At 47.9% G+C, this 18,466-nt stretch overlaps 1 protein-coding gene and 1 non-coding gene across 5 annotated transcripts in view; both read left to right on the top strand.

The window, feature by feature from the left end:
* Window positions 1-18,466, top strand: part of SCTR (secretin receptor) — a 75,690-nt gene that overhangs the window by 43,447 nt on the left and 13,777 nt on the right. For 3 of the 4 annotated variants that reach the window (XM_032353875.1, XM_032353874.1, XM_032353872.1), the window contains exons 5-9: window positions 5,798-5,895; window positions 6,832-6,964; window positions 9,023-9,176; window positions 14,926-14,986; window positions 16,217-16,286. In XM_032353875.1, coding sequence (XP_032209766.1) covers window positions 5,798-5,895; window positions 6,832-6,964; window positions 9,023-9,176; window positions 14,926-14,986; window positions 16,217-16,286 — 516 coding nt within the window. The remainder of the gene's footprint in view (window positions 1-5,797; window positions 5,896-6,831; window positions 6,965-9,022; window positions 9,177-14,925; window positions 14,987-16,216; window positions 16,287-18,466) is intronic. The other variant, XM_032353873.1, reaches the window with a different exon arrangement.
* On the top strand, window positions 5,345-5,448 carry LOC116598021. The gene has a single exon (XR_004288931.1). It is a non-coding gene; the product is annotated as a small nucleolar RNA U13 (small nucleolar RNA).

Raw genomic sequence — 18,466 nt, 5'->3', positions numbered from 1 at the left:
CACTAAATCCTCAGAAGGATTCATCGTAAGATCATTGTTTTCTCCATTTTGCAGATGAGGAGACTGAGGCTCAGAATGATAAAGGAACACGCTCAGAGACTCGCAGAGGCAGGAGTCAAATCTAGTTAGTACCCAAAAGAACCTGAGTCCTCTCTAGCTCTTGCTGCCCCCCTGGTATGGTGCGTGTCCCCTGGGAGATGGGCTTTTGCAGCCCCGTGGGCTAAACTCCCCAGTGGGAATCCTGACAGGCTTGCTGGTCCCTTGGAGGATGGGGTGAGGGCATGTGAGAGAAGCATGAGGCGGAGCAGCAGAGGGAAGGAAGGAAGGATGAGGTTGGAAGACAGACCATACCCACTTCTGAACTCTTTTCTGGGACTTTCTCCAGCCAGTCAGTCCTGCTCTGTACAAGGAAGACTGGGTGGGGGACCAAGGTGGAGACTTGGGTTTCTTCCCTCCGGGGTTTGTCATCCAGTTGGGGGACACATGTGAGGTCTTCAGGTCTGGTCAGAGCAGGGTACTTTCATAACGAGACCCAGCAAGGATTGCTCAGTGGGGACAGAAGGTTTCAGAGGAGTGGATGGGCCCTGACCCCTGCAGATGACCATTTCCATCACTGACTTACACAAGGGCAGGAAGTTTATGTGATCACATTGGCAAAATCCATAAAATTAAGAGAGAATGTTCTAATGATGGATGGCAGCACAGAGGTTCAAAAGGATGCCCTGGGCTGCGAGAAACAGAAATTTGCAACTTGGGTAATAAACAGATGTGGCTTATGTAACTGGGGGTGCAGAGAACAGGCTTCAGAACTCTTTCATAAGGCAGTACTCAGAAGCTGCCAAAGGGCCAGGTTCTTGCCATTTCTCCTCCTGCTATCCTGGTGGCTTCCTCTCAAGGCTGCCACCTCTCGACGTGGGATGATGGCCATTGGCGATGACAGCCACATATTCCCCCATGCCTGCTTGTCCAGGTGGAGGGACAGCCTGACTTCCTGTGGCTCCTTCCCAAGAGCAAGAAAGCTTCTTCACCCAAACCTCAGCAAGCTTGTCCTCCCATCACACTGGCCCAAAGTGACTTGAGCCTGCCCACCCCTGCCACCATCCCCGGCAGAGGGATGGGACACAGGATTGGCCTTGGCCATTGGTTCTCAAACCTTTTGGCCGTTGGACCCTTTTACATTCTCAAGAATTACTGAGGACCCCAGGGAGCCTTTGGTTTTGTGAGCAATGTTTACTGAAACCACATCGGAGACACTGTCAGCTTTAGACTCATCAGCTAGGGAACAAAACCCAAGGCCTTAACCATGATGTTCATCCAGGGCAGAAACTGTTAAAATCCCAAAACAAGGACCTGAAATTTAACAAATGTAAATGCAAAGTTTGGACTTAATTCAGAATATTTATTGGCCAAGAATAGTGGAAAGGAGAACTACCTTGGCTTCAGCTCACATAAAAAATTTTAAAAATGTAAAAAAAAAAAAAAATTCCTAAGATCAGAAAGGTTTTCAAGCCATGTAATTTACTGTTGCCTAGATGCTGGTCCACGAGCTTTGTCCTTCACTCAGAGATCTGAGTCATCCTGTCTCTTACTGTTGAAATGTCTTTTCTCTTCTGATCAAACAATGATGGAAATGAGCACTTGTTGGCTGTCTTTTCTTCAATTTCCTTACTTGGCACGCGCCGTTCTATTCACCAACAAAAGCCCACAACAGTGCACACAGATTGGCAGAAAGGACCAGGCTGCTGCTTGGGTAAATAAAATGGGGCTTGCTTACCTAGAGTGGAGGTTGGCATCCTGTGGCCCTTGAGCCAAATCCAGCCAACCACCTGCTTTTGTAAATAAACTTTTATTGAGACATGGCTATGGCCATTTATACCACAAGAGCGGAGCTGAGTATTTGCCAAAGCCCAAATGGCACCCAAAGTCTAAGACACATATTATTTGTCCCTTTACAAAAAATGTCTGCTGAGCCCTGATCTAGAGGATGTAGAGGGAAGGTGGCCCAGTCAGGAATGACAGCAGAGAGATGGGCAGTGTGATCCAGGACAGACAGCAGTGAGGCTCCTGGCCCCCACGCCCTCCTGGGGGGAGTCCCTGTTGCAGATGTGGAGGGCAGGTGCACTAAGGGCACATCAGGCCTCCTGGGAGCAGGGCTCCTTCTGGATCAGAACTTACACACATAATGCAGGGACAAGTGCAGCTGGCTGGTGTCCTGAGGGTTCCCTGGCAGGCAGTCAACCTAGCCACAGGACAATGTGGAGCATTCAGCCAGAACACCCCATACTGTCACCCCGTGCCTCATCGTGCTGTCACAGACTGGCCCAAATCTGCTTCTGAACTGAGAGTGGCAAAACTAGGGGATCCTAGGAGTGAGGCTCGTGCCCTCGGGGCTGGGGCTCCTCCTGCTCGTGCAAGATTATAAGCTGACACATCATGGACCCTCTTATTTCTCAACATTTGACTGCCCTTTCATGTCCCAAAGTCAAGCCACCATGAATCTAGGGCAACCTACTGTCCTTTTGGCTCTCTTCTTCATTCCTGAGAGGTGGCTCCTGGCGTCTGGGATCGCCGTCATACCAGTGGGGAAGCTCAATGACACATGGCAGCCATCCCATCAAAGGTTGCCTCTTGCTCTCAGAAAATCTTTGGTCACTCTGAGTCAGACTTCTTTTTGTTAGCTCCCTCCCCTTGGAGCCCACACAGTGGGTCTTAGGCCTCTACCTGTCAATTGTTCTAATACTCTTCTTGCCTAAGTTTGTTCGTTTATTTCCTCGGGGTATAATGTACCCAGTTTTTCATGCACTCTTCCCTCCTCCAGAAATGTTCCAGTTTATTCCTGTGCCTCTTAAAATAGCACACTCAGAACTGGACGAAACACTCCAAACGTTCCCATGTTGCCTGCTGTCCTACAGCACTCCATTATCATAACTGAGAATAGGTCTAATTTTTTTTTTAAGCTCCTCCTTTATAACTCATACTTCTTACTGCAATCTTGGATCCGTGACTCATGTTGAAGGGTGGGTGATGGGGCTGGGGGATGGAGGTGGGAAAAAATCAACATCTTCTGAGTGTCTTGTAAGTGCCAGCCATTGTCTAGATACTCTACCTCATACTTTATTTGTTCTTCCAACAAGCCTGCAGGGTAGATATTACCCCCATTATGCAGATGAGGAATCTGAGGCTCAGAGAAGTTAAGTAATTTGCCCAAGGTCACACAGCTGGTGAGTAACAGTCTTGGGTTTGGAAACCCTGTCTCTCGGCTCTGAAGCCTGCATTCTTTCCCTGCAGTAAACTTCTTAATACCATGGAGCTTGGGCCATTTGAACCTCAAGTCATTCTCATAGGAACAGCTGTCAGAAGGATTCCCCAATACTATTCTTGTGCCTCCCTTTTTTTTAATTAATTACCTTTTTATTCTGGTTATAAAATAGTACTTATCCACTGGAAAGAAATGAAAAGTATAGAAGAAGTACAAATAAAAATAACAACTCTCTCCACAGACTTATCATCCAAAGTTAACCATTATTAACATCTAACACACCTTTTTAAAATCTTGTGGTCTATGCATGTATGTGATTGAACCACACAAAATGGCTGATAGTCAATCATTTGACCTACAAAAAAAGCAATTTCACGTAATTCAACTTAGTATTTTTTTTAAACCTATAGCAGGAATCACACTGTATCTAGAAAATATGTATTCCTCCTTTTCACTTAACATTACATTCTTAGCATGAGCTGACATCTGTTAAAACTCTCGGTAAACAACATTTTAGTGGTGGCATACATCAAAATAATGATTTAAAATAATTCAGTTAATTGTTCTGTTGTTGGACATTTGAGTGTTTTTCATCACACATCATTCTGTGGTGAACATCTTGATGTATAAATATGCTTTTCCTTTTGTGCTTATTTCTTTGTGTGTGTGTGTGTGTGTGCGAGCGCGCACGCGTATGCTAACTTCTTAGAATTCCCAGAGGTAGAAAGGAGGTCAACAGGAATGCACATTTCAAAGATTCTTGATACATGCTACTTTTTATTTTTAAAGATTTTTTTAAATTTATTTGTTTGACAGAAGGAGAGATCGTAAGTAGGCAGAGAAGTGGCGGGGCGTGGGGAGCAGGCTCCCTGCTGAGCAGAGAGCCCCATGCAGGGCTCAATCCCAGGCCCCTGAGATCATGACCTGAGCCCAAGGCAGAGGCTTAACCCGCTGAGCCACCCAGGTGCCCCCGATACATGCTACTTTCAGGAGAGACTGAAACAATGTTTGCTCCTGCTCTACCCTCAGCTGCATAGGATAATATTGCCTTTAAATATTTGTTCATTTGGTTGGGAACAGATGATATAGCATTATTGGTTTAATTTTCATTTCTTTGATTCTTCTTCAGGCTGTCATGCGATTTATTTTTTGCATCCAAATGATATAAGTTTTACATTTCTGTTTATATGTGGTCTTCTTCCATCCCATTGAGATTATTTCCAAATCAAAGATGAGTCAGTAATGTGAAGACTCATTAATATGAGTTCAGTGTAGAGCAGAGGGAAGGCGATGGTCCCACTCTACTCCTTCTTGATCAGAGAATATACTGGAGCTTTCCAGCTTTCAGTTCTGGGGGTCTTACTTAGGAAGGCCGTTGCCAGCAGAGCATATTAATTGAGCAGGAGGGTGAGGGATCATGGAAAGAGATTGAAGACACAGAAAGAAAATGTAATGCTGAGACTCTATGCGAGAGACAAGTGGGCAGAAGAGCTGTATTAAGAAGGGACAGATCTGGGGCGCCTGGGTGGCTCAGTGGGTTAAAGCCTCTGCCCTTAGCTCAGGTCATGATCCCAGGGTCCTGGGATCGAGCCTTACATCGGGCTCTCTGCTCAGTGGGGAGCCTGTTTTTCCTCTCTCTGTCTGCCTCTCTGCCTACTTGTGATCTCTGTCTGTCAAATAAATAAAATCTTAAAAAAAAAAAAAAAAGAAAGAAGGGACAGATCTGGGGTGCCTGGGTGGCTCAGTGGGTTAAGCATCTACCTTCGGCTCAAATCATGATCTCAGGATCCTGGGATCGAGTCCCACATCGGGCTCTCTGCTCAGCAGGGTGCCTGCTTCCCCCCCGCCCTCCGCCGCCGCCGTCAAATAAATAAATAAAATCTTTAAAAATATATATCTTTAAAAAAAGGACAGATCTCTCTGTATGATATTTGCAACCCTTCAAGAACTCTGAAACCATTCCAAAATGAAAGTTTATTAAAAAAAATAATAATAACTCTAAGCATTCAATTTATTTCAAGCGGCTCCAGAAGTGGGTATTGAAAAAGAACCAATAGGGTACAATTTAAAAGTCATAGATTTTAGATCCTTTTGTAGTTCATAAGCGTGATGATTGGGTGTTCACGCTCCTGTGTGACATGTGCCACCCTCAAACCTTGTTATGACCTTGGCACATTACCCATCTGATACGAAAAAAAAAAAAAGTCATAGATTTTAGCATAGTTTGCACCCTTGTATACCAGATGACTTCCTCAAAAGGCAGTTAGCCTACATCCCTGGAGGGATTCAAGCGAAGGCTTGGATTCAGGGTGATGGTAAGGGATACTATGCATGGGGTAGAAGTTTGAGTTGGCATCAGATGATCCCCGAGATCTTCTCCAAAGCCAGGGTGTTCCTAGTCTATGAATTGAGGTCCAAGGAGTCTGATCAGCATAGCCAGCGGCATTGAAAGGTTCATTGAAAAGTTTGAGCTGCCTAAGCAGGTGCAAGAAGCCCAGCCGCTGGGTGGGCGGGGCTAACACCCCCCTCTCTCTGCAGCACCAGTATCTAATGAAGTTGAAGGTCATGTACACCGTGGGCTACAGCTCCTCCCTGGTGATGCTCCTGGTCGCCCTCAGCGTCCTCTGTGCTTTCCGGTGAGAACACATTACTAGCTCTCTGTCTCCCCAGCCTTACCCAGGCACAGAATTTGGGTCTCTTTAAATTACTCAGCCAGAGAAAGGAAGGTGGGGGGGGGGCTACTTAGTGACCTCTTGATCTAGACCTTACTCGAGACAAAACACTGATGTTCCTGTGACTTTGTTCGTGTTTTTATTCATTCACAGTTACTGAGCATAACAACTCACTGCAGATGTCCTGGTTGTCATTTTCACACAATGCTATAAGATAGGTATCATTACCCCCATTTTACCAGTGTGTTAGCCAGACTCCTGGTTGCAAGAAACAGAAATCCCCTAAAAACAGTTTAAGAAAACCAAGATATCCTGACCCACATAACTGAAAAGGTCAGGAGTGTCTGTCTCTAGGAATGGCTGGATCTAGGTGCTCAAACGTATCAGCAGAGCTAGGTCTGTCCCCCTCCCTCTCTCCACTCTCCATCGGCCTCATCCTTAGGCAGGCTCTCCTCAGGGGTGGCAGAGACATCCACCAACAGCGATAGGGTACACTCCACTGGCTTAGCCACTAGGACAGAGAGAGCCCCTTCCCCTTTAGTTGCAGTTAAAGTCTTGGGGTTGGGGTGGGGAGGTTTCTATACGCGCGGCTTGAGTCACAGTCCCAACCTGAATGTCACTGCAGCCAGGGGTGGAGTACTCCGATTGGTTGGGTCTATCAACAGGGTGGGAGGATGGAGTCACCCCAATCCCAGAGCTGAAATAGGTTCCCTGTAAGAAAGCCTGCTTCTGGCACCAGCAGCTGGGGAATGGATAACGGACCTCTGATCCCTCCCACAGAGGAGGAGACTCGGGTTCTGCGAAGGTGTAAAGGCTTGCTTGAGGTCAAGGTCATCTGGCTAAGAAGTGGCCAAGCGCCTGTGGCTCTGGCCCCCATGGCCTTGCATTCTCTCCCTCCAGGAGGCTCCACTGCACCCGCAACTACATCCACATGCACCTTTTTGTGTCCTTCATCCTGCGTGCCCTGTCCAACTTCATCAAGGATGCGGTGCTCTTCTCCTCGGAAGATGTCACTCAATGTGATGCCCACAGGGTAACATGCCTGCATGCTCCAGAGTGTGGCCAGGCTGCACACCTTCCCCAGCCCAACTCGGGAGAGGGTGGTGGTCCCGTTGCTATTTCTCCAAGTCCCACCCGAGGCTGCATTAAATGCCTAGAGTACAGGGACCAGTGCTGGGGCTGGGCCAGGGCATCCAGGGAGAGTCCCATGTCTCCACGTGCACAGTCGGGGTCATGTATGAGAACAACTTGTCGGGAAGCCCCTGGGGCTGCCCTTCAACTCCCACTTTGGCAATTAGATACATATGGAGGGTCGTCTTTTCCCTCCACCTGCCAAGTCTCAGCTATGGGCAGATGGCCAGCTCTGAAGAGGGTTGAGGGTGTGGTGCAGAAAGAAAAGTGGGAGCATATATGTCTGTATCTGCAAACTTAAGTCTGTACTAAAGCAGTCATTTAATTTAATCTAACCCCTTTCCTCCTTCTGAATGCTCAGATGACTCTTAGTTCTTTGCAATATTGCTCTGTGTATCAGCTGAGGATCCGTTTTGCTACATATACCAGAAAACCATGCATCAGTGGCTCAGATGGAGTTTGTCTCCCACATAAGCAGTCCACAGATGGGCAATCCAGAGGTGGCACAGGGGCTCCGTGATGCCATGGTGGACACAATCCTTCTCCCTCTTTCTGCTCTGCTGTGCTTGATGCCATACTTTATACCGCTTTTTACAAGATGGCTGCTGCAGCCCCAGGCCTCACATCCCTGTTCCAGTCAAGAAAGAGAGTCAGGGTTAAACCGTTTTTGTCTTTCGGTAGCTTTGCCTTTTTAGGGTGGGAAAGAATGCCTGCCCTCAAGATGCCTATCTACATCCCATTGCCTAGAACCTTGTCATGGGACCACACCTTACTCTAAAGGAGGCTGGAGGATTGAGGGTTTTTGGCATCATAGTCACCACAGCAGAGGCAAACAAGGGAGAAAAAGATGGCGGATTGAGATGGGTTTGGTCAACCTGCCTGTCACTTCCCACCACTCCCATCTGTAATCCCTTACAGATCTGTTGTTTGTGTTGTTTTTATAGGGGTGTGTGTGTGTGTGTGTGTGTGTTTTCTGACTCAAACTGAATCTCCCTTAGGGAGATGGGCAGGACAAAGTAAGAGTAGTAGAGTGAGAGTCAGAAGATGTAAATTCAGGGCCCACACCTCACTGCCCAGTACTGGAGAAGTCCAGCAGTCCCCCACGGGAAACCTTCTTGGGTTCGGGTAAACATCATACTCCTGAGTCAACCACAGGCTCCACCCAGAATCCGAGTCTGTGGGCGGCCGTAGAGCAGGAACCACAGCCCACCAGCAGGGCAGCACTGGGTTACCTGCATGTGACCTCCTCAGCCCAACCCAGAAGCTGTCCTCTCCCCAGGGACAGCTCAGAGAAAGGAGAGGGGACCTTGTCATGTAGGAATGGTTGCCTTGCTGGCACAGAAGCCTCATGCCGCACGAGTCCCCAGGCACAGCTTCTGGTGATCCCTGCTAGAGACATGCCTCTAACAAGTCACTAAGTCCGGCAAGGCCAGCACTGGCATCTCCATCTGGTAGTCAGAAGTCTCCAGAACAGAGGCGGTGTACCAATCAGGGGCCATTTTCACTATAATCAATGGTGCCCTCCTAACATAATTGGTATGTCCCTTCATCTGTTTCCAGGGAAATAGCTTGGAAGGGATCTTGTTAATCCTTTGCTCGGAAATCCCTTTCCTTCTGTGTGCTCATCTGCAAAGGAGGAACTTGGGTCCTGGGCCCTATCTGACACAGCTTCAGTGGTGGCAGCCAAGTCCCGGGTTTGAATGCACTTCCTGCTTCTCTGATGGCCTGTTAGCCTTCTTGCCTGAGCCTGCTGCCATGTGGGCTTCCACTTTCTAGAGAACTCTGTGGGCCTGGGCTTCTGAGAGTGGAAGGCCACAGGGGATGGCCAGGATCCCATAGAGACTTGCTCTGCGACCCGACCCCTATCAATCCCTGTCGCTTCATTCGGGGGGCGGGGGCAGCTGGCAGAGAGGAGCTCACTGTTGCCCAGCCTGGGGCTCACCTGCCTCTCTCTGTCCAGGTGGGCTGTAAGCTGGTCATGGCTTTCTTCCAGTACTGCATCATGGCCAACTACGCCTGGCTGCTGGTGGAAGGCCTTTACCTTCACACGCTCCTCGTCATCTCCTTCTTCTCGGAAAGGAAGTGCCTCCAGGGATTTGTTGCCCTCGGATGGGGTACGTTTCTCCGTGGGTGTAATGACTGGGGAATGTGGGGAAAGGCACTGAGCCAGAGGACTTGGTTTCTAGTTGCAGCCCCACGCTCAGTTAAGTTAGCTAACTCGTGGAATCTTAGGCAAGTTGCTTCTTGTTTAACCCCCTGGCTTTGGTTTATTTGTACATCAAGTAAGAATTCACAGTTAAAACGTAGCCCCAATTTTGGCCATCCAAAGTCTCTTACCATTTGACACCACCCAACTTACCATTTCATACTACGTTTGTTGTTTCATCTTCCTTGGACATTCCATTCATATATTTTCATCCTTGCTTCCTTTCTCTATTAATTAGGGTACTTTTGACTGTAGCTGTCAGAAAATCTGGCTTAGATCAGCTTTAAACATAAAAGAAAGTAACTGGGTCATATATCTGAAAAGTCCAGGGATTGCCAAATTCAGGTGAGGTTGGATCCAGCAGCTCAACAATGTTACTTTGTTCCTTTCCGCTTCACTTTCTGTAACATCAGCTCTCTCGTTATGCTGGTGTTCCCAGTATAATTGCCAGCAGCTTCTGGGGTACCAGCTTCTTTGTTATTTCTAATGAGAGAAAAAGGCCATGTCCCAGCATTCCCAGCAAATACTCTGAGGTTCATCTTGACAGGACTAGCTTGTCTCAGACACATCCCTGAACCAATCACAGACCTGAGCGAATGGAATACACTGATTGGCTTAAGGTGCTCAAACCACATGGCCTCCCAAAGGAATTTTAAGGTTCGTTTGTAGGAAGGAAGGGAAAAGTAGCCAACTGCAGGCCCTGTTCCATCTCTTGCCCCTGTCCCTTCTGATCAATGAAGATGATAACTCCATCTCTTGAGCACTTACTATGAGCAGAGCATTTACATGCATTTTTAATTGCCACCCCAATTTCCAGAGGCCTTTCAAAGAAACGTGCTCAAAGATGGGATGTAATATGTTCACACTATAGACAAGGGCAGACCCATGATTCAAACCAAGGCTTATCTGTTTCCAAAGGTCCCTTAACTCTTATTCTGCCATTAACAAACATCCATCCGTCCATCTATCCATCCATGTACCTGTCCGTCTGTCCGTCCGTCCGTCCATCCATCCATCCATCCATCCGTGTATCCATCCATCCATCTGTGTACCCATCTATGTACATCCATCTGTGTACCCATCTGTCTGTCCATCCATCCATCCATTGCTCATTTGATAAACATATATAAGTTACCCACTAGGTTCTAAAAAAAATAGCCACATTCCCCTGAGTGACTCATATGCTTACATGGATAGTTATGTGTACTAGCCATCAATTTCATTTGCTTTCTTCTTAGTGCCTTTAATTAAGAAGTGCCCCTGCCAGGAAAGCACTGTCTGTTCTCCTTGTCTAAATCCTTCCATGCAAGAGCCCTATCGACTCACATCGGGGAAGTAGCCAAAGCTGCCAGAGCACACAGAGCCCTCCTATAGACTTTGGCAGCCTGATTAGCACACGACGCTTGGCCAGCAGGAGCTGTGGGGCTCTTCGGAGGACAGTAGTTCCAAGAGTACTGGGGGACCAGGGACTTGCTTTATGCAGTTGACTCCCCAATAAATACCCACTTTGGAACCTGTCCATTGACCTTGACTCTCAGATCTGCCAGGATCTCATTGTTTAAACATAGGCAGTTTCTTTATCTGTAATATCAGGATCACAATTTATTCTACTTTCTTCGAGTGTTTCTTTGCGCTCGGAGGGGCTTCTAGAGATTACAGAAACAAAAATAGTTCCATCATTCAAAGATGTCATAGTCTAGTGGGGAGACAAAATTGCATTGTGACATCTCCATCACAGATTTTTAGGAGAGCTTATCTTGTTTTATTATTTCATGTTTTTTTTATTTTAAAAAGATTTTACTTATTCATTTGAGAGAAGAGAGAGCACAAGCTGGTGGGGAGGAGCAGAGGGAGAAGCAGGCTCTCCACTGAGCAGGGAGCCCACACTAAGCCAATCCCAGGACCCTGAGATCATGACCTGAGCCAAAGGCAGATGCTTAACTGACTGAGCCACCCAGGAACCCCTCAGATTGTTAGGAAGGGTTTAAGTGAGATCATGAGAGCCTTCCTTTCTTCCTCAAATGTTTATTGAGCATCTACTATATGCCAGGCCCTGGGGACAGAACAGCACAGGAAACAGCGTTTCCTCCCCTCCTGACCTGTCCGCCTATACAGCCCCAAGGAGACCTTGAAGGGACTCAGGAAGGCCCAGAGTTTTCTGTCTGGGAGAGGCCTTTCTCTTACAAAAGCAGGGGCCCCTTCTCAATTTGTACGTAACTTGTTTCCCCAGAGACAGGTTGCTTAAATGAGTACACACTCACTGTAAGACTGAAAAAAAAAAAATCAAGTAGAAAAAAATTACCCTGGTCTTATCTAACAAACATTTTTGAGGGTTTCCTTGCAAACTATTTTTCCTACTCAGTTTTTCTCCACAGTGTTGTGGTCATTCTTTTTTTTTTTTTTTTAAGATTGTATTTATTTATTTGTCAGAGAGGGCATGCGCAAGCAGGGGGAGCTACAGGCTCTCTGCTGAGCAAGCCACCCAAGGCAGGACTTGACCTGGGGGCCTGGGATCATTACCCCAGCGGAAGGCAGACACTTAACGGACTGAGCCACCCAGGCACCCCTGCTGTGGTCATTTTATATGTGGAATTCTGAATCTCCTTTCTTTCAGTTAACCCACAAGTGTGCTCTGTATTCTTCCACCTCTGCCATAAACATTTTTTAACTAGTCTATGGATGTATTTAACCAAATACCTATTATACAGACATTTAGGTTGTTTTTAATTTTCCACTACTATAAATAACAGTGATAAATGCTTTTATGAATAAAGCTTATTCCCATATGTAATATGGAATCCTAGAATTGGGATCACTGAATCAGAAGGAGTGGACACTTTGAAGGTCTTTTTATTTATTTATTTATTTTTAGCTGTTTTTTGGTTTTTTGTTTTGTTTTGCTTGTTTGTTTTTTTAGATTTTATGTGTTTATTTGACAGAGAGAGACACAGTGAGAGAGGGAACACAAGCAGGGCGAATGGGAAAGGGAGAACCAGGCTTCCCGCCGAGCAGGGAGCCTGATGAGGGACTTGATCCCAAACCCTGGGATCATGACCCGAGCCAAAGGCAGATACTTAACAACTGAACCACCCAGGTGCCCCAACATTGAAGATTTTTTTTTTACTTTTACAAGGATGTTGGGGTGTCAGTGTTCACCCTGAAAAGGGTGACACCTCTGGCTCTTCTGGGGATGAACCAAGGTCCCACTCACTGAGTTGGTGGCTCTCCAACTGGAGCCAGCGTCGGAGTTACATGGAGGGTGTGTCGAGCCCAGCTGGCTGGACCCCACGCCCTGTGCCTCTGAGCCAGTTGGCCTTGGGTGTAGCCAAAGACTCTTCATGTCTGTCAAGGCCCCAAGTGACGCTGATACTGATAGTGTGGGGACCATTCTAAGAAACCCCAACTCCAGCCATTATTGGTTTTCCAGGACTGTTAAAGATGGAAGACCATAGGCGGCCCTTAAGAGCCCATGTTCTTTGCCCAAAGCACCCAAAATTGAGGCAGGGATTTAAAAAAAAGAAAAGATATATAATTGAAAGTCATGCACATCCTTGGTTTAAATAATTAAATAGGAGGGACACCTGGGTGGCTCAGTCGATTAAGCAGCTGTCTTTGGCTCAGGTCATGATGTCAGGGTCCTGGGATTGAATCCCACATGTGCCCTCTGCTCTGAGGGGAGACTGCTCCTCCCTCTCCCTCTGCCTGCTGCTCCTGCTGCTTGTGCTCGCCCTCTCTCTCTTCTGTCAAATGAATAAATAAAATCTTAAAAAAAAAAAAAAAAGCTTACTGCTGAGCCACATGGTGTATAACCATTTTACTTTCAATAAGTTAATCTTTTGTTTTTTATGGAGTCACTTTTAATTGACTTATTTGTTTTACGTTGCTGTCCTTAATTCTCCCCAGCTCTCCCATGGAACTGAAAGACCCTCCAGTGCTGTTTCCCAAATCACCCCACACCCACAGGAAATCTATTAGTTCCTATATGTTTGGTTTCTTCCCACTCTATCTGTTTCCTACGGGCTGCCGTAGACAAGTTGCCTGACGTGGGACCAATCCCAAGACTCCAGGATCAGGACAAGAGCAGACGCTTAACCAACTGTGCCAGTCAAGTGTCCCTGCAGTTTTATTCTTCTTCCCTGAGCATTTTGACTCATCTCCTTCTACATAAGCTGCAGCATCTTCTCTCCGTCCCCTGAGTTTTGAAATGCCCTAGGGAGACACACCCACGCAAGCTGATTTCATTCTTTTTACTGACATCCGGTGGTCCTTTCATCTGGAAGCTCACATCCTTCATTTCTTGGACCTTGTTCTTGTATCACCTGTTTGATTTCTTTCCCTTTGGTTTTTATCTGCTCTTTCTGAAACTTTTAATCAGATGGAGTGCATCCTGGAATTGACCTCTGATTTTTTTCGTTGTCTCTTCTCTTTTTCATCCCACTCTTTGTGTCCTGCTTTCCCGGCGATGCCTGGTCTTTATCTTCCAACATTCTATGGAGTCTTTTATCTTGGTTATCATATATTCCGTTTCTAAGCTCTCTTCCTTGTTCTCGGACTGCTCCCTATTTTCGGCATCCTGTTTGGGTCTTGCAGATGTAATCTTTCTTCTTATCTCTAGGATGATATTCCTTAGAGTTGTTTTGTCCGAGTTCCTCCTACAGCCTGCATGGTCTGTTTCCTTTGAGTTCCTTCTCTCTGATTGTTTTGGTCCTTGTCTTTTATGTAATCAGCTTTCCTCAGATGTCCGTGACCTTGACTGTCTGTTCGTGTTTAAGAATGAGTCACTTCAGAGCAGACCGAAGTCCCCGTGTATGGGGGTGGAGGGGGTCTGCGCATGGCATGTCTCTCAAGGGAGACTGGGTTGGAAGTGGCCACTGTGTTGGGGGGTGGGTCCCCAGCATTGCCATCTATAGGCCCTTTGTCTGGGGCTGTTGGATTCTGCCAGAGAAAAATCCTTTAATCTCCTGCGTAGTTGTAAACCCGGCTGCTGGAGGTCTGAAACCTGACCAGCCTTGGGACAGGGTTTACCATTCAGGTGCGGATGATCATGTCTTCTAGAAACAGAGTGAGTCACACATATATCCTAAAAATCTTCTAGTAGCTACAGTAAACACAATAAAAAGAAGCATGTAAAATTAATCCCAATAATCTATTTTATTTAACCCGGTATAAAAATATTGTCATGTCACCATATAGTTAAATATAAAAATTAGCAGATTTCACACTCTCTGATTCCTACTAAGTCTTCAAGAATTGGGTGTCTTGCATGTATAGCACATCTCCAGTGGGACCAGCCACAAATATCAAGTACTCCATAACCAGCTATGTGGGGTGAGTGGCCACTGCCCAGGACAGCACAGGTGTAGACCATCATTTCTCCCTTCTCTTCCCTGCAGAGTTTCTCCCCCTAGTCTGCCCCAGGCTCCCAGGACAGCCTGAGACCCTCGTGACCTTCAAGAACCATTTGATTCTGCCTCAGTTCCCGGGGAAGGCTGGGTACCCTAGAAGCAGGAGGCTACCCGTTTGCACAAGCTTTACAAGGGGGTTTCCGTGGTACCTACTCACTTCTAGGCTAGGCAAACTGCCCCCGTTCCCATGGGGGGGGCTATTGAAAATTGAGTCCCCCCTCCCCTCTCCTTCCTTTTGTTTTTACTCTACAGGTTCCCCGGCCATTTTTGTTGCTTCGTGGGCTATCAGCAGGCACTTTCTGGAAGATGTCGGGTAAGCCATTTGAAGGAGAGGTAACAGGAGTGTGTTTTATAATGTCCAGTTCTTCAAGCAGGTGGAGCTATCTAGGAGAGGCCTGTTTTTCAAACTGTGGGGGACACAGGCGAGTACTCTGGAATGCTGGGCTGGTGTGAGCTTGCAGATAGGTGGGGGGGGGGTGCTTCATCGCACCTACACCCTCCTGGGCCTGCCCATGCCATCAGCTCTGGGGCAAGAGCAGGGGCTGGGCAGAAGCTGTGATGCTCCAGGCAGGTGCCACTCAGGGAGGCAGCTCAGGGTCAGCCCAGCTTTCCAGCTTTTCTTTCCTCCTGGGATCTCCCTCCTCTACTCCTCCCTGCCTGTACCCCGCCCCCCAGACCTGGGGCTTTGAGACTCCAGCTGAGGTGGGCACAGGAGAGGGACAGCCACATTCCCAGGGACTCCTAATGGGGACAGAGAGATCTAGTCTTGTTCTCTAAAGCTGCCAGGTGCTGGAGATGGAGGTAAGCCCAGGGCACCTGCTGGGAAGTAGGCCCGTGGAAAGAAGCCGGGGAGGAAGCGAGGCAGCAGCGGGATAGAGCAGAAGTAGTTTCTCATGAGAAAGCTGACATGACCAGCCCAGGATGTGGATGAGGTCCAAGGAGGTGTGCCAGTGTCCTGTGGTCCATCTTTGGCCCCAGATAATAATTTCAAAATAATTATTTTAATTGGGTGAATTTGATGTTGTGTAAAATATGGATTTTTAGCTCTTCTGGAGAACATGGGAAGTTCTACCAATATCTCTCAGTCTCCCTTGTGGCAAAAATCAGCCGGAGCTGAGTTGTGGCTGCCTTGGGTCAGGCACATGCTCTCTAGCTTGCCCAGTAACCTTCCTGTGCAGGAGGTCCCAGGGTCCTGAGGCCACGTAACAATCACCCAGCCCCTTCACTCACTGATGCCACCTGCCTGACCATTGTTGGCAGTTGAGTTTGTCACTGTCCACTTTGGGATTCTGGGATCTTCTGGCGGTCAGATGCCACACAGGTGTGCACACAGAGCTTGCACAGAGATGGGGGTGCTGCTCCAATGGCCTCAGAAGTGCTCCCTGGCATTAGGAGAGGGTTCGTTCTAACAGTGCTGGGCCCCCAGCCCCAGAGCTCGGGGCCACCAGCGTGGGCCCTTCATCTGAAGAGCGCTTGCGGGATTTAGTCCTTCCTCGTCCCCTCAATTCTCCACTCCTAACGAGGCCTGGCTGTCCCCCCATAGGTGCTGGGACATCAACGCCAATGCATCCATCTGGTGGGTCATTCGGGGGCCCGTGATCCTCTCCATCCTGGTGAGTGGCCGCCTTGCCAGGTTGGGCTCCAGTGGAAGAGGTGGAGAGAGTGACTGGCCTGGACTGAAGGCCAAGGGAAAGTGCTAGCATGGCCCCCTCCAGGAGCCCAGGAGGGAGGTATAAACCAGGGAGCTTCCAGAGGTTGGTCAGTGCCTGGAAGGTCTAGATGGTGGATGGGAGAATGGGGGATGGGGGATGGGAGTGGGATGAGGCACACTCAGGAGACAAAAGTTTACAGAAGTCTCTTAGGTCTGTGAGCAGCCATTAAGATGTGGTGAGCCGAGCTCCTTGCCCTAAACTGCCGTGTTCTGTGCTGGCCTGAAATTCCCCCATTCTGACCTTTGGGTCCTGATCTTTTTTTCTAGATGTTCCTCTTGTTAAACGGAGAACAATCACTGAGCTGCGATCATAGGCTGGGGGCTGGGGAAAGCTCAGTGAGGCTTGGGGTGCTGTTGGTGGGGGTTGCAGTCCTGGAGGGGTGGCCCCCAAGGAGAAGATACAGGACTCTCATAGATAGGGAACTCAGAGCGTCTTTCCATTGGGCTGCCCTTCAGAATCACCTGGGGTTTATTTGTTTAATTAATTAATTTTTTAAAAGATTTTGTTCATTAGAGAGAGAGAGAGTGTGTGTGTGTGTGTGTGTGTGTGTGTGTGAGGGCACATGAGCAGGGGAAGAGGCAGAAGCAGACTCCCCACTGAGCAGGGAACCGGACCTTGGGCTCAATTCCAGGACTTGAGCCCAAGGCAGACGCTCAATGCTTGTGTGCCCAGTGGGGGTTGGGGGGAGTTGAGTTCTCTGGGTTCAGAGGCCTGGAGCTGAGCCTGTTGGTACAGACAGGAAATAGGAGGACAGAGGGCGGTGGTGCTACCAGGGTTGTCTCCTGGGCTGCAGAAAACTTTGACAGGAAGTGCCCTTCCTGGGCTCCCTGGAGAGGGAGAGGGGGCAGCCCAGGGCAGCAGCCCCAGCCCCCACCTTTCAGTGGCTGGTTGGTGACCTTGGTGGGGGGGGGGGTTGGGAGAAGGGGGCCATTCCAGGACCTCCTTCTTTTTAATTTTCTTCTTCTCCCCCCCACCCCAAATAATAGAATGCATGTTAAAAAAAAAAAAAAAAGAAGAAGAAGAAGAAGAAGAAGTTGGAAGATACAAAATGTGTTTTCCAAAAGGGGAAAAAAAAAATCACACATACTTTCAGCACCGAGACACACACTGGGAATACACATATGCTTTTCCTTCCTATCTCTTTTTTTTTTTTTTAAGATTTTATTTATTTATTTGACAGAGAGAGAGATCACAAGTAGGCAGAGAGGCAGGCAGGCCGGGGGACGGGGGGGCGAAGCAAGATCCCCGCTGAACAGGGGGCCCATTGCGGGGCTTGACCTGAGCCAAAGGCAGAGGCTTAACCCACAGAGCCATCCAGGCTCCCCTCCTTCCTATCTTTTTTTTTTTTTTTAATTTGAGCTTTTTTTCAAAATGCCTCTTTTTTTTTTTTTTTTTTTTTAAAGATTTCATTTATTTATTTGACAGACGGAGATCATAAGTAGGTGGAGAGGCAGGGAGAGAGAGAGGAGGAAGCAGGCTCCCCGCTGAGCAGAGAGCCGGATGCGGGGCTAGATCCCAGGACCCAGGATCATGACCTGAGCTGAAGGCAGAGGCTTTAACCCACTGAGCCACCCAGGCACCCCAAATGCCTTTTTTTCAAAATGCCTAATATAGTTTTGTATACTTGCTTGTGTTTCTCACTTAGTAGTAGATGTGAGCTGTCCCATGGCCTTTGAAATGATTTGATGCACCGATGTGCTCTGGCTGCGTAGTATTCCCAGGGTCTTTCCTTATTTAGTTAGGCCAGTTTCCTTGCTGTCATTCTGGGGATCTGAAGGCCCAGCCCAGGGGAACCCCGGCAGAGAGACGATGGGCCCCAGGGTCCCGGTGGATTTCACCGGACTGTGATCTCTCTAGTGCTGTTTGGTGGGCACTCCTGATGCATAGTATCTCCCAATAGGGGCCCCTCGCTGGCTGAATCGGAAGAGCACGCACTCTTGATCTTAAGGTCGTGATGTCTTAATAAATAAGAACTTAAAAACATCTCCCAACCAGTAGCTCATGGGGCTTAGAATTCCACCATTTGGGACTTTAAGCTCTTGAGATTTTTTTTTCTTTTGCCCTCAGGTGCTCCCTATAAA

This window comes from Mustela erminea, chromosome 8 (assembly GCF_009829155.1).
Source record: "Mustela erminea isolate mMusErm1 chromosome 8, mMusErm1.Pri, whole genome shotgun sequence".
In the NCBI taxonomy this organism is placed as follows: Eukaryota; Metazoa; Chordata; class Mammalia; order Carnivora; family Mustelidae; genus Mustela; species Mustela erminea.
The sequence above is the reverse complement of the archived record's forward strand: the minus strand, read 5'-3'. Positions and strand labels throughout refer to the sequence as shown.